General features: G+C 47.4%; 1 protein-coding gene across 2 annotated transcripts in view; it reads right to left on the bottom strand.

The window, feature by feature from the left end:
- PLCL2 (phospholipase C like 2) overlaps positions 1–13373 on the bottom strand; it is a 354897-nt gene that overhangs the window by 196590 nt on the left and 144934 nt on the right. For both annotated transcript variants that reach the window (XM_069212080.1, XM_069212081.1), the window contains one exon: positions 9700–12186. In XM_069212080.1, coding sequence (XP_069068181.1) covers positions 9700–12186 — 2487 coding nt within the window. The remainder of the gene's footprint in view (positions 1–9699; positions 12187–13373) is intronic.

Below are 13373 nucleotides of genomic sequence, written 5' to 3' on the forward strand. Positions count from 1 at the left end.
TTTCGGCGGGAAAACACTTCTGCACGACTCTCCACGGCGTGGGGGATCCGTCCTCCAAAGGGGAAGTCTCTAGCCCTTGTCGTTCTTGCAGAAACCTACGCTTCTACTGTCCAGTAGCAGCATCTTTGCACCCACAGCTGGCATTTCCTGGGCATCTGCCCATCTCCGACTTGCTTGTGACTTTTGGACTTGGTCCCCTTGTTCCACAGGTACCCTCGACTGGAAATCCATTGTTGTTGCATTGCTGGTTTGTGTCTTTCCTGCAGAATTCCCCTATCACGACTTCTATGTCCTTTGGGGAACTTTAGTGCACTTTGCACTCACTTTTCAGGGTCTTGGGGTGGGCTATTTTTCTAACCCTTACTATTTTCTAATAGCCCCAGCGACCCTCTACAAGGTCACATAGGTTTGGGGTCCATTCGTGGTTCGCATTCCACTTTTGGAGTATATGGTTTGTGTTGCCCCTACCCCTATGTGTCCCCATTGCATCCTATTGTAACTATACATTGTTTGCACTGTTTTCTAATACTATTACTGCATATTTTGGTATTGTGTACATATATCTTGTGTATATTTGCTATCCTCATACTGAGGGTACTCACTGAGATACTTTTGGCATATTGTCATAAAAATAAAGTACCTTTATTTTTAGTATATCTGTGTATTGTGTTTTCTTATGATATTGTGCATAGGACACTTGTGGTACTGTAGGAGCTTCACTCGTCTCCTAGTTCAGCCTAAGCTGCTCTGCTAAGCTACCATTATCTATCAGCCTAAGCTGCTAGACACCCTATACACTAATAAGGGATAACTGGGCCTGGTGCAAGGTGCAAGTACCCCTTGGTACTCACTACAAGCCAGTCCAGCCTCCTACAGTATATGTTTCTAAATTCAACCAATACATTATATTTCACCTATTTACAACTGCAAGCATTTCATATATTTACAATTTTAGGCACTGGGAGAGTAAGTGATTTGACCAATTTTGTATGATTTTTCAGTCAAGGTTTGGAGCCGGGATTAGAACCCAGGTCCCCTGGTAGCTCAGCCACAAGACCACATCTCCCCATGTACACAATCAATCCTGGGCCTCCCTTCTACCTTGCGCAAGAAATATACCCTTCTCAGCCTTTCCTCTAGTTTACATACACTGCTATTTATTTATTCATTTAACTGGTGTTCTAGCTCCTGCTTGTAATCGGATGCATCTTCGTAGCACTAGCTAGGTGTCTGTTTCTGGTGGCATCTTAGAAGACCCTTCCCAACCTTAGGAGAAGTAGCTCCACGTGGGTCTTCAATGAGGGCTTCTGAAGAGGACATAATGCACTCAGAACGGTCCGGTGCCTGGCTGGAAGGGACACAGGGTAATCTCCCTATTATGAATGCAAGAGATAAAAGTTTCTTGCAAGACTGTTGTCTTCAGATTTCTTCTCAAGGTGGCCACGCTTGGTTGATTCTTGCATCAGGGTATAGCTGGTTCCAGAGCCGTGTGCCCAGGACACAGACGGCCAGATTCATGACTTCTCTAGCGGAATCAGGCCTGTCCCATCAAGTCTACCCTGCTTGTTTTTGCAATATGGGGTAAAAGCATCATAACGGATGCACAACAAGGACTATCTCAGTACCAGAAGATGATGCTTTCTCCTAGGAGATGTGGCCTAACCTTGGGACCTGTTCAGAACTGGGGGTTGGGGGAGTGCTTCCCCAAGATTTGTGGATCCTAGCAGTGTTGACGGCCAAACCTAGGTGCAGGTTTGGCCAAAGGCTTTGCACCCTGAGGTTTGGTCGTGGATAGCAGGATAGACGGTAATAACGGCTGAATGTGGTATATGATCCCCAGAACTTCACTGAAAACACAATGGCTAAAGTAAAGTTTTGGTTATTTTTCTTAAGGCCTTAAGCTATGTCTAAAAATTACCTCTGAAATTCAATGGAAAAAAACAGTTACATTTCATTTTTTATTACCAAACAAAAACTGTAAAACCACTAAAAAAAGGTAAACTAACTTGCCAATTGATCTCATATATGACATTCAAGACATGTTAAATTACATCATTGGTGACATCATGGACGAGATCTCAAAAAAGTTCTCTAATATTTGGCTTCTGTAAGTGAAGGCTGTTCACTGGTTACCAGTGAGGACCAAAGTGGATTTCCAAAGTCAGGCCCTGACATACAAGTGCCTCCTTGGCTTGGCGCCTATTTATCTAGCAAGATGATGACCATGTCATGGGCCTAGCAGACCATTCTGCTCAGACAATCTGTTTCTGCCAGTGACCCACTGCTCCAGAGGGGAGTCTAGAGGTGATGGGAACTTCTATGCACGGCGACTTCTGCACTAGAGTTAACGCCCAATTCACCTCCTTGTTCACCCAGAGGAAATCACAGACACAGAGGCACATATCAAGCACATGAAGGGGTATCTATCGGTGTATCAAGCACATAAAAGGGCATCTACCAGTGTACTGAGCACATAAAAAGCTATCTACCAGTGTATTGAGCACATAAAGCGGTATCTACCAGTGTATCAAGCACATAAAAGGCTATCTACCAGTGTATTGAGCACACAAAGGGGTATCTATCAGTGTATCAAGTACATAAATGGATATGTGAGAGATATTCATATATCCTATGTGGATAAATATTTTGTTCAGATTATATGTATATTTCTATTTATTTATAGTTTCTTTGGAAAATATGTATTGCTACTGTCATAACAATAAAATACACACACACTCTTTAAACCTGTCTGACTAAGTATTTTTTTACCCATGATTCTAATTATGTATTGTATGTGCATATGTGTGTGTGTGTGTGTATATATATATATATGTGTATGTATGTTTATATGTTGTTTCTGTGCTTGGCATGTTCGTGGATCATTGCATGGCTCCTGGTTTTGGGTTGTTATACTAGGTATCTATGAATCCCTGCTCTCATCTTATCACACTTATCTACTCATCACTCTTATGTCATGTCTCTATCAAACTATCCTCCATTCTCACTCTGAATCATCCCAAATCCCTTCTACCACTTTCATCTCCTAAATATCTCTGCCTAAGCTCTTCCCTCCACCTCCACATATAACACACCAAACCTCACTCTACCTCTGTGACCTCCCACACAACCCTACTAAATTCTCCTGCATTCATCTCACCCTGCTACTATGCTCTCCCTAACCCTTCCACATACTCTTCCCCCTCCGTCCCCCTTTATTCATCCCAAGCCTTTGGGTTGAGTAAATGAAGGATATACTCCCAATTAACACTTCTGGATTTCTTTCCTCCTCCACCCCTCCATTACTCCAGTCAATCTAACTAACAAACTCTCATATCCGCGTCTCAAATTAACTCATAATAATACTAAAACTGTACTCATTATTAAACGATACTAATCCATCAATAATTCTTGTTGGGTTCTGGAGTAGCATGCTACTCATCGAAAAGCGCTTCGACGCCTCGTCAGGGGTAGTAAGCGCTATATAAATACGATTACAATACAATACAAAAATAAAGGGGTATCTATCAGTGTATCAAGTACATAAAGGGGTATCTACTACTGTATCAAGCACATAGAGGGGTAATTACCGGTGTATCGAGCACATAGAGGGGTATCAACCAGTGTATTGAGCACATACAGGGGAATCGACCAGTGTATCGAGCACATAGAGGGGTATCAACCATTGAATCGAGTACATGAAGCGGTATCGACCAGTGTATCGAGCACATACAGGGGTATCGAACAGTGTATCGAGCATATAGAGGGGTATCGACCAGTGAATCGAGTACATGAAGCGGTATCGACCAGTGTATCGAGCACATAGAGGGGTATCGACCAGTGTATTGAGCACATAGAGGGGTTATTACGAGTGTATCAGGCACATTAACAGGTACCTACCAGCAAATCGTGCACATAAAGCAGTATCTACCGCACATGAAGCGGTATCTACCAGTGAATCGAGTACATGAAGCGGTATCGACCAGTGTATCGAGCACATAGAGGGGTATCGAACAGTGTATCGAGCACATAGAGGGGTATCGACCAGTGTATCGAGCATATAGAGGGGTATCGACCAGTGAATCGAGTACATGAAGCGGTATCGACCAGTGTATCGAGCACATAGAGGGGTATCGACCAGTGTATTGAGCACATAGAGGGGTTATTACGAGTGTATCAGGCACATTAACAGGTACCTACCAGCAAATCGTGCATATAAAGCAGTATCTACCGCACATGAAGCGGTATCTACCAGTGAATCGAGTACATGAAGCGGTATCGACCAGTGTATCGAGCACATACAGGGGTATCGAACAGTGTATCGAGCACATAGAGGGGTATCGACCAGTGTATTGAGCACATAGAGGGGTTATTACAAGTGTATCAGGCACATTAACAGGTACCTACCAGCAAATCGAGCACATAAAGCAGTATCTACCGCACATGAAGCGGTATCTACCAGTGAATCGAGTACATGAAGCGGTATCGACCAGTGTATCGAGCACATACAGGGGTATCGAACAGTGTATCGAGCACATACAGGGGTATCGACCAGTGTATCGAGCACATACAGGGGAATCGAACAGTGTATCGAGCACATAGAGGGGTATCGACCAGTGTATCGAGCACATACAGGGGTATCGAACAGTGTATCGAGCATATAGAGGGGTATCGACCAGTGAATCGAGTACATGAAGCGGTATCAACCAGTGTATCGAGCACATAGAGGGGTATCGACCAGTGTATTGAGCACATAGAGGGGTTATTACAAGTGTATCAGGCACATTAACAGGTACCTACCAGCAAATCGAGCACATAAAGCAGTATCTACCGCACATGAAGCGGTATCTACCAGTGAATCGAGTACATGAAGCGGTATCGACCAGTGTATCAAGCACATACAGGGGTATCGAACAGTGTATCGAGCACATAGAGGGGTATCGACCAGTGTACTGAGCACTAAGAGGGGTTATTACAAGTGTATCAGGCACATTAACAGGTACCTACCAGCAAATCGAGCACATAAAGCAGTATCTACCGCACATGAAGCGGTATCGACCAGTGTATCGAGTACATGAAGCGGTATCGACCAGTGTATCGAGCACATACAGGGGTATCAACCAGTGCATTGAGCACATAGAGGAGTTATTACGAGTGAATCAGGCACATTAACAGGTACCTACCAGCAAATCGAGCACATAAAGCAGTATCTACCGCACATGAAGTGGTATCTACCAGTATATGGAGCACATGAAGCGGTATCTACTAGTGTATTGAGCACATGAAGCGGTATCTACCAGTGAATCAAGTACATAGAGCGGTATCTACCAGTGTAATGAGTGCATACAGGGGTATCTACCAATGTATTAAGGCCATAAAGCGGTATCTACCAATGAATCAAGCACATAAAGTGGTATCTACCAATGAATCAAGCACATAAAGAGGTAATCTACCAGTGTAGCAAGCACGTGAAGCGGTATCTACCAGTGTATTGAGCCCATAAATCGGTATCTACCAGTGTACCGAGCACATGAAGCGGTATCTACCAGCGTACCGAGCACATGAAGCGATATCTACCAGTGTAGCGAGCACATGAAGCGGTATCTACCAGCGTTTTGAGCACATAAAGCGGTATCTACCAGTGTGTCAAGCACATGAAGCAGTATCTACCAGCGTACCAAGCACATGAATCGGTATCTACCAGTGTAGCGAGTACATGAAGCGGTATCTACCAGCGTTTTGAGCACATGAAGCAGTATCTACCAGCGTTTTGAGCACATGAAGCGGTATCTACCAGTGTTTTGAGCACATGAAGCGGCATCTACCAGCGTGTCAAGCACACGAAGCGGTATCTACCAGTGTTTTGAGCACATGAAGCGGTATCTACCAGCGTACCGCGCACATGAAGCGGTATCTACCAGTGTGTCAAGCGCATGAATCGGTATCTACCAGTGTTCCGAGCACATGAAGCGGTATCTACCAGCGTTCCGAGCACATGAAGCGGTATCTACCAGTGTGTCAAGCACATGAAGCGGTATCTACCAGCGTTTTGAGCACATGAAGCGGTATCTACCAGTGTTTTGAGCACATGAAGCGGTATCTACCAGTGTGTCAAGCACATGAAGCGGTATCTACCAGCGTTTTGAGCACATGAAGCGGTATCTACCAATGTGTCAAGCACATGAAGCGGTATCTACCAGCGTATCGAGCACATGAAGCGGTATCTACCAGCGTACCGAGCACATGAAGCGGTATCTACCAATGTGTCAAGCACATGAAGCGGTATCTACCAGTGTATCGAGCACATTAAGCGGTACCTCCTAACATTAGCAGCTTCTAAGGCAGCGGTGGGCCGGACGGGCCAGTGGGTTGTGGCCAGTGAGGACCGGGCAGTCACCAGGGGATGGGAAGACCATGATTTAAAACTACAAACAATCAGAGCAGAGCCATAAGCAGCCGCCATCTTGTGTCCAGTGCACCTGAGACCAGTACAGAGGGTGTGCAGCACAATGAGGGGTGACACTGCCCGTTCAACACACCCCACATCACAGGTGATACTGGGGGCGGAATTTGTAGATTGCCACCCCCAAAAAGAGAGACATTTTTACTTAAACCTTGCACTTTAAGGAAGAGTTACCGACATCATCCGGTCTTAGCAACGATAAAGTGAACATATTTTACAACGGGAAAATGTATGCTCATTAGGGAACCCCTTCTACACCGCACCCACACCCTGAGCAAGGGCGACATAACCTCAGGCTACATCCCACGTCCGTGCAACTGAGGCAGCAAACCTGGAAGAACTTCTCCAAATATCCCCCCACAGAGACGCAGTGGGGTGGAGGGCCTGTATTCACTGTTCCTTCACAGAGAGGCAGCCTGTTGGAGGGCCTGTATTAACTATTCTTTCACAGAGAGGCAGCGGGGTGGAAGATGTGTATTCACTGTGCCTTCACAGAGAGGCAGCGGGGTGGAGGCTCTGTATTCACTGTTCCTTCACAGAGAGGCAGTGGGATTGAGGCTCTATATTTACTATTCCTTCACAGAGAGGTAGCGGGGTGGAGGCTCTGTATTCACTGTTCCTTCACAGAGGCAGCGGGGTGGAGGCTCTGTATTCACTGTTCCTTCACAGAGGCGCAGTGGAGTGGAGGATATGCATTCACTGTTCCTTCACAGAGAGGTAGCGGGGTGGAGGCTCTGTATTCACTGTTCCTTCACAGAGGCGCAGTGGAGTGGAGGATATGCATTCACTGTTCCTTCACAGAGAGACAGTGGGGTGGAGGGTCTGTATTCAATGTGAGGCAGGGGGGTGGAGGCTCTGTATTCACTGTTCCTTGACAGAGAGGCAATGGGGTGGAGGCTCCGTATTCACTGTTCCTTCATAGAGAGGCAGTGGGGTGGAGGCTGTATATTCACTGTTCCTTCACAGAGAGGCAGTGGGGTGGATGCTCTGTATTCACTGTTCCTTCACAGAGAGGCAGTGGGGTGGAGGCTGTATATTCACTGTTCCTTCACAGAGAGGCAGTGGGGTGGATGGTCTGTATTCACTGTTCCTTCACAGAGAGGCAGTGGGGTGGAGGCTGTATATTCACTGTTCCTTCACAGAGAGGCAGTGGGGTGGAAGCTCTGTACTCACTATTCCTTCACAGAGAGGCAGTGGGGTGGAAGCTCTGTACTCACTATTCCTTCACAGAGAGGCAGTGGGGTGGAAGCTCTGTACTCACTATTCCTTCAGAGAGAGGCAGTGGGGTGGAAGCTCTGTATTCACTGTCCCTTCATGGAAAGGCAGTGAGGTGGAGTCTCCGTATTCACTGTTCCTTCACAGAGAGGCAGCGGGGTGGAGGCTCCGTATTCACTGTTCCTTCACAGAGAGGCAGTGGGGTGGAGGCTGTATATTCACTGTTCCTTCACAGAGAGGCAGTGGGGTGGATGGTCTGTATTCACTGTTCCTTCACACAGAGGCGCAGTGGGGTGGAGGCTCTGTATTCACTGTTCCTTCACAGAGAGGCAGTGGGGTGGATGCTCTGGGTTTGCTGTTCCTTCAGGGAGAGGCAGTGGGGTGGAGGCTGTGTATTCACTGTTCCTTCACAGAGAGGCAGTGGGGTGGAGGCTCTGTATTCACTGTTCCTTCACAGAGCGGCAGCGGTGTGGAGGCTCTGTATTCACAGTTCCTTCACAGAGAGGCAGTGGGGTGGAGGCTCTGTATTCACTGTTCCTTCACGGAGAGGCAGCGGGGTGGAGAGTCTGTATTCACTGTTCCTTCACGGAGAGGCAGTGGGGTGGAAGGTCTCTATTCACTGTTCCTTTACAGAGAGGCAGTGGGGTGGAGGCTCTGTATTCACTGTTCCTTCACAGAGAGGCAGTGGGGTGGAGGCTCTGTATTCACTGTTCCTTCACAGAGCGGCAGCGGGGTGGAGGCTCTGTATTCACAGTTCCTTCACAGAGAGGCAGTGGGGTGGAGGCTCTGTATTCACTGTTCCTTCACGGAGAGTCAGCGTGGTGGAGGCTCTGTATTCACTGTTCCTTCACGGAGAGGCAGTGGGGTGGAAGGTCTCTATTCACTGTTCCTTTACAGAGAGGCAGTGGGGTGGAAGCTCTGTATTCATTGTTCCTTCACAGAGAGGCAGTGGGGTGGAGGCTCTGTATTCACTGTTCCTTCACAGAGCGGCAGCGGGGTGGAGGCTCTGTATTCACAGTTCCTTCACGGAGAGGCAGTGGGGTGGAGGCTCTGTATTCACTGTTCCTTCACGGAGAGTCAGCGGGGTGGAGAGTCTGTATTCACTGTTCCTTCACGGAGAGGCAGTGGGGTGGAGGGTCTGTATTCACTGTTCCTTCACGGAGAGGCAGCGGGGTGAAGGTTCTGTGTTTGTTATTCCTTCACGGATGCAGTGGGGTGGAGGCTCAGGGTTTGTTATTCCTTCACCGAGGTTGTTGCTTTGGTTCTTATATGGAATGATAATTACAGTCATTGTTTACGATGGCCTGAAAGATTCTCCCATTACCTTTCAATTTTCCGTAAAGGGTGAAAAATTAAAGAAATAGCTTCCTGTAGCATCTTTTAAAATGGAGTCTGGATGTCTTTCTGTGCATTAAGCATTCGAAAGAGAAGACTGTGACCATTAACCCCCCGCAGTGGTACTCCGGGAGATGTGTCCACCTTCCTGGTTACCAATGGACTGTGTGCTACTTCTGCAGTAAGCCCCTTCGCATGGACAGAGCCCACCCCTCGCCCCCACAATCAGGCCAGGGGTGTGCTCCCTGGATCTCCTACCTCAGCACGGTAGCCTTTTGCATGAGGACCAAGACAGACAAATTGTTCCGCTGGGAAGTCCGAGTGGATGGTTTTCTGACCATGACTAGGTGTGGAATATTAGCGCCCTGATGAGGTGTGATGAACCTCCACCACAGTAACTCATCCTTATTTTCTGCACAGTCCTTAGCAGAGGTTTAAGGTTGCGTATCGAGAGGTACAGGATCTGTGACGTGCTCCCAGACTGAGAATCAATCCACACACTGTCCATTGTCAACATCTTCTGGAAAATGGATATCAGTTAGAAAACCTGCATTACAATAACATTAAGATCAGTTTTATCTAATCTTCAATTAGCACAACAGGATTAAATTTACAGCGCAACCTTACGCCAAGTATTACACATCACACACTTTTACTTGGAGCAACACACTAGGTTAAGGGAACCCTACCTGCATGTTCTCCCTCAGATCTGTGGCGTCGCGGATTGGCTGGACGGCATTCTTGAAGACTTCATCAATTGCTTTAATCGACAGAGGTCTCATTGAGGCGTAGTCCCGGGACTTCTTGGCCTTCCTCACAGAGAGGCCACGTTTGTGAGGTTTCCCGCCACCCCGCCGGTTCGTGATGGCAACGTGCACAAATAAACACGTGTGGGCCAAAACGTCTCCGGTCAGCGACTGCAGCGGGATGTGGCGGTAGCCTGTCTGTAAACACTCAAACGGAATTGTATACTGACCAATAAACTCATCCCCGATGTAGTCGTCATCCAACACAACGAACCGTACCATTGCCAGCTCAGGCAAATTGATTTGAAATTCAAAGCTTTCATCAAATATAGGGTTGTCTCCATTTTGGTGCACCGTTTTTGTCCTTTGCTCAGCGCAGTCGGCAGGGATACCATGAATCTCAACGTAGACATATGGGTCCACAACATCTCCTTTGGCCCCCGAGCCCTTAGGTTTGGGGAAGTGCTGACCGCTGATGATCTTAATATGGAGAAGCTGAGGCGAGACTCCAGGGACCGAGTCCTTTGTGTTGGCGCTGAAGAACGACACCTGCTCGCGCATGATGGCAGGTCGTAGGACATAGCCACAGTTCCCGTTCTGTCGAAACCACCCAATGTTGAGGTCCATCATCAGCCCCGGAGTCTGAAAATTCATTGCCACTATTTGGCAACCACATTTCCAAAAGTCCTGAGGATTCATGTTGCTGGAGTCAATTCTCATTGGGCTGGGAAACACCCGGGCCAGGAAGCGCTTGTTGTAGTTGACAAAGTCGCCAGGGTTTTCGTTGGCATACTTGCTGGCAACCACCTCATTGAACGAACATATTTCCCAGTACTTCTGGTTCTGAAATGATGCCTGAAACTCAGTGAACTGGACTGATTTACAGATGCTGACCAGCTCTGAAAGCTCCTTGCACAGCTGTACACGCTTCACTGGTCCCACGGTCTGCTGCTCAACACTGTCTTTGCCCACCCTCTGCGACATCTCCAGGCCTTCGTCTTCGTCTGTGACATCCCCTTCCAACCCAATGCAATTAGTTGGCAGCTTTTTGGCCTTCACCAATAGCTTTCCCTTCAGAATCTCAGGCGAGGGCAGGTAGGTTTCCTCTGCGTCTGGAGAAACTGTGTACAGTTTGTCCCCAAAAATTTTCTTCATGTGTTGCACCATAACTTTCTGCTGTTTAATCGAACAGTGGTTTTCCAAACACAATATAAGCGGGTACTCTGAAGCAACAAATCCATATTTGTTAATGATGTCAATCACACTGCGGAAGACTATCTGAGACGTCATGGTATGGCCGGTGTAAATAACTGGCTCGTTGTCCGGGCCGTCCCATACGTCTAGCTCAACACTACGGCAGCCCATTTTAAGCGCCCTTATGTAGCCAGAAATGTCCGACGGACCACGGAACTGGTCCTCAATAAGGTAGGTGTTGTGAGATGCGTTAATGTAGTAATGGGACAATGGCTGCTTCATATCCTGACACACGTTCTTGTGTTCAGGATCAAATATGTAACAGTCTGGAGATGTTAGGTAATTGGTAAAACCATCCATTGAGAGCCACCCCTTGGCCTGACCTTCTGCTGATGGCTCATATTTGTGAATAAGGCCCAAACTCATATCCTCAGTGACGTGTGCTATTCCCTGCTCAGCCTCCAGAAACATCATGATGTCCTTGGTGTCCAAAAATTCTTTATTGCTAGAAAACTGAACCAACAAGAAATAAATCTCAGGCCTAGTACAGAGCTCGTGGAAGACTTCGATAAACTCCTCCCTGGTGACGTCCGTGCCCGTTTTGTCCTTAGCTTTGTGCAACTCTTTGTACTTCAACTCAATTTTGCTGGTTTTCAGACCAGGGTTTAGGTTCTTTATACACTGTACAGCTTTACACAAGGTTATGTGTCCAAAGTTATCCTCATCGGCTTCACTAAACATCTGTGAAACCCAAGAGGTCCGCATGTTGTCCTGACTGCTTACGATCATGTCAAGGGTGTGCTTCCCATAAGAGATCAGGTACCGAAGCCCGGTGACCCAGATGTTGGCTACATCGGCGGAGTTGGCCACCAGGTCAAGGGACTCGTAGTTCTCACCGTAGATAATGGAGAAGGCAGAGTCCTCCGAGATCTGATCATATATTCCATTGCTTCGGAATATGTCAGTGTTTTTCCCCGTTCGGACTTCCTTGACCGACTTGATGTCGATCTTGGCCTTCTCAGAGTCCTTCTTGGAGGGCTCCCACCGCAGGGACTGCATGTCCGCATCCAGGAGGAAGTAGCGATAGTAGACCCTTGAGTTGGAGCGCACCTTCTTGAGCTCTGACCCTTCCACCATAGAGTTGATGCAGTCGCCGGCGCTGCTGATCTTCTTCTCCGCCGGCATGCTGCTGAAGGACACCGTCTTCTTGCGCTCCCGCTTCAGCTTCGTGCCATCCTGCGGAGGAGAACAGAAAAAGAGCCATCTTAGAAGGGTGCAGATCAGAAGACTTTCAAATTCCTGGCAATGCAAGGCTGGCAAGGGGGCAGCAGATCCCCAGACAGGGCAGACCTATAGAGGTGACCTACAGGGCTCTAGGAGATGGTCACAGTTCATGTCTGTACCTGTCCTGTGAATGTTCTGAGGGACAGCCGTGCATACCAGGCTGGTCTGCATTTATAGGAGAAGTAGACTGTCTCCTTACAACAAATGAAAAAGGCTTAAGTATATTCCAACAAGGTTTACTGATCATTCAAACAACACTAACAACCAAGTGATGGTTATGTACGCACACAGGTACCAGTTACACACGGATGCGTGACATACACAGGTACTAGTTACACACAGAGACATGATGCACACAGGTACTCGTTACCACTGACGTGTGACGTACACTGGTTCTAGTTACATGGATGTGTGGCGCACACAGGTTCTAGTTACACACCGTGTGACGCTCAAAGGTACTAGTTACACACGGATGCGAGTCGCACACAGGTATTAGTTACACACAGATACATGATGCACACAGGTACTCGTTACACAATAATGTGTGACGCACACTGGTACTAGTTACACAATGTGTGACGTGCAAAGGTACTAGTTACACACCGTGTGACGCGCAAAGGTACTAGTTAAACACAGATGCGGGTCGCACACAGTTACTAGTTACACACAGATACATGATGCACACAGGCACTCGTTACACACTGATGCGTGACGCACACTGGTACTAGTTACACGGCTGGATGTCGCACACAGGTACTAGTTACACACCGTGTGACGCACAAAGGTACTAATTACACACAGATGCGAGTTGCACACAGGTACTAGTTACACAGATGCGTGACACACACACAGGTACTAGTTACACACAGATACATGATGCACACAGGTACTAGTTACACTGATGCGTGACACACAGGTACTAGTTACACGGATGTGTGGTACACACAGGTACTAGTTACACACCATGTGACGCACAAAGGTACTAGTTACACACGGATGCGTGTCGCACACAGGTACTAGTTACACACGGATGCGTGACATACACAGGTACTAGTTACACACAGATACATGATGCACACAGGTACTAGATACACAGATGTGTGGTACACACAGGTACTAGTTACACACCGTGTGACGCA

This window comes from Pleurodeles waltl, chromosome 10, assembly GCF_031143425.1.
Source record: "Pleurodeles waltl isolate 20211129_DDA chromosome 10, aPleWal1.hap1.20221129, whole genome shotgun sequence".
Lineage (NCBI taxonomy): Eukaryota > Metazoa > Chordata > Amphibia > Caudata > Salamandridae > Pleurodeles > Pleurodeles waltl.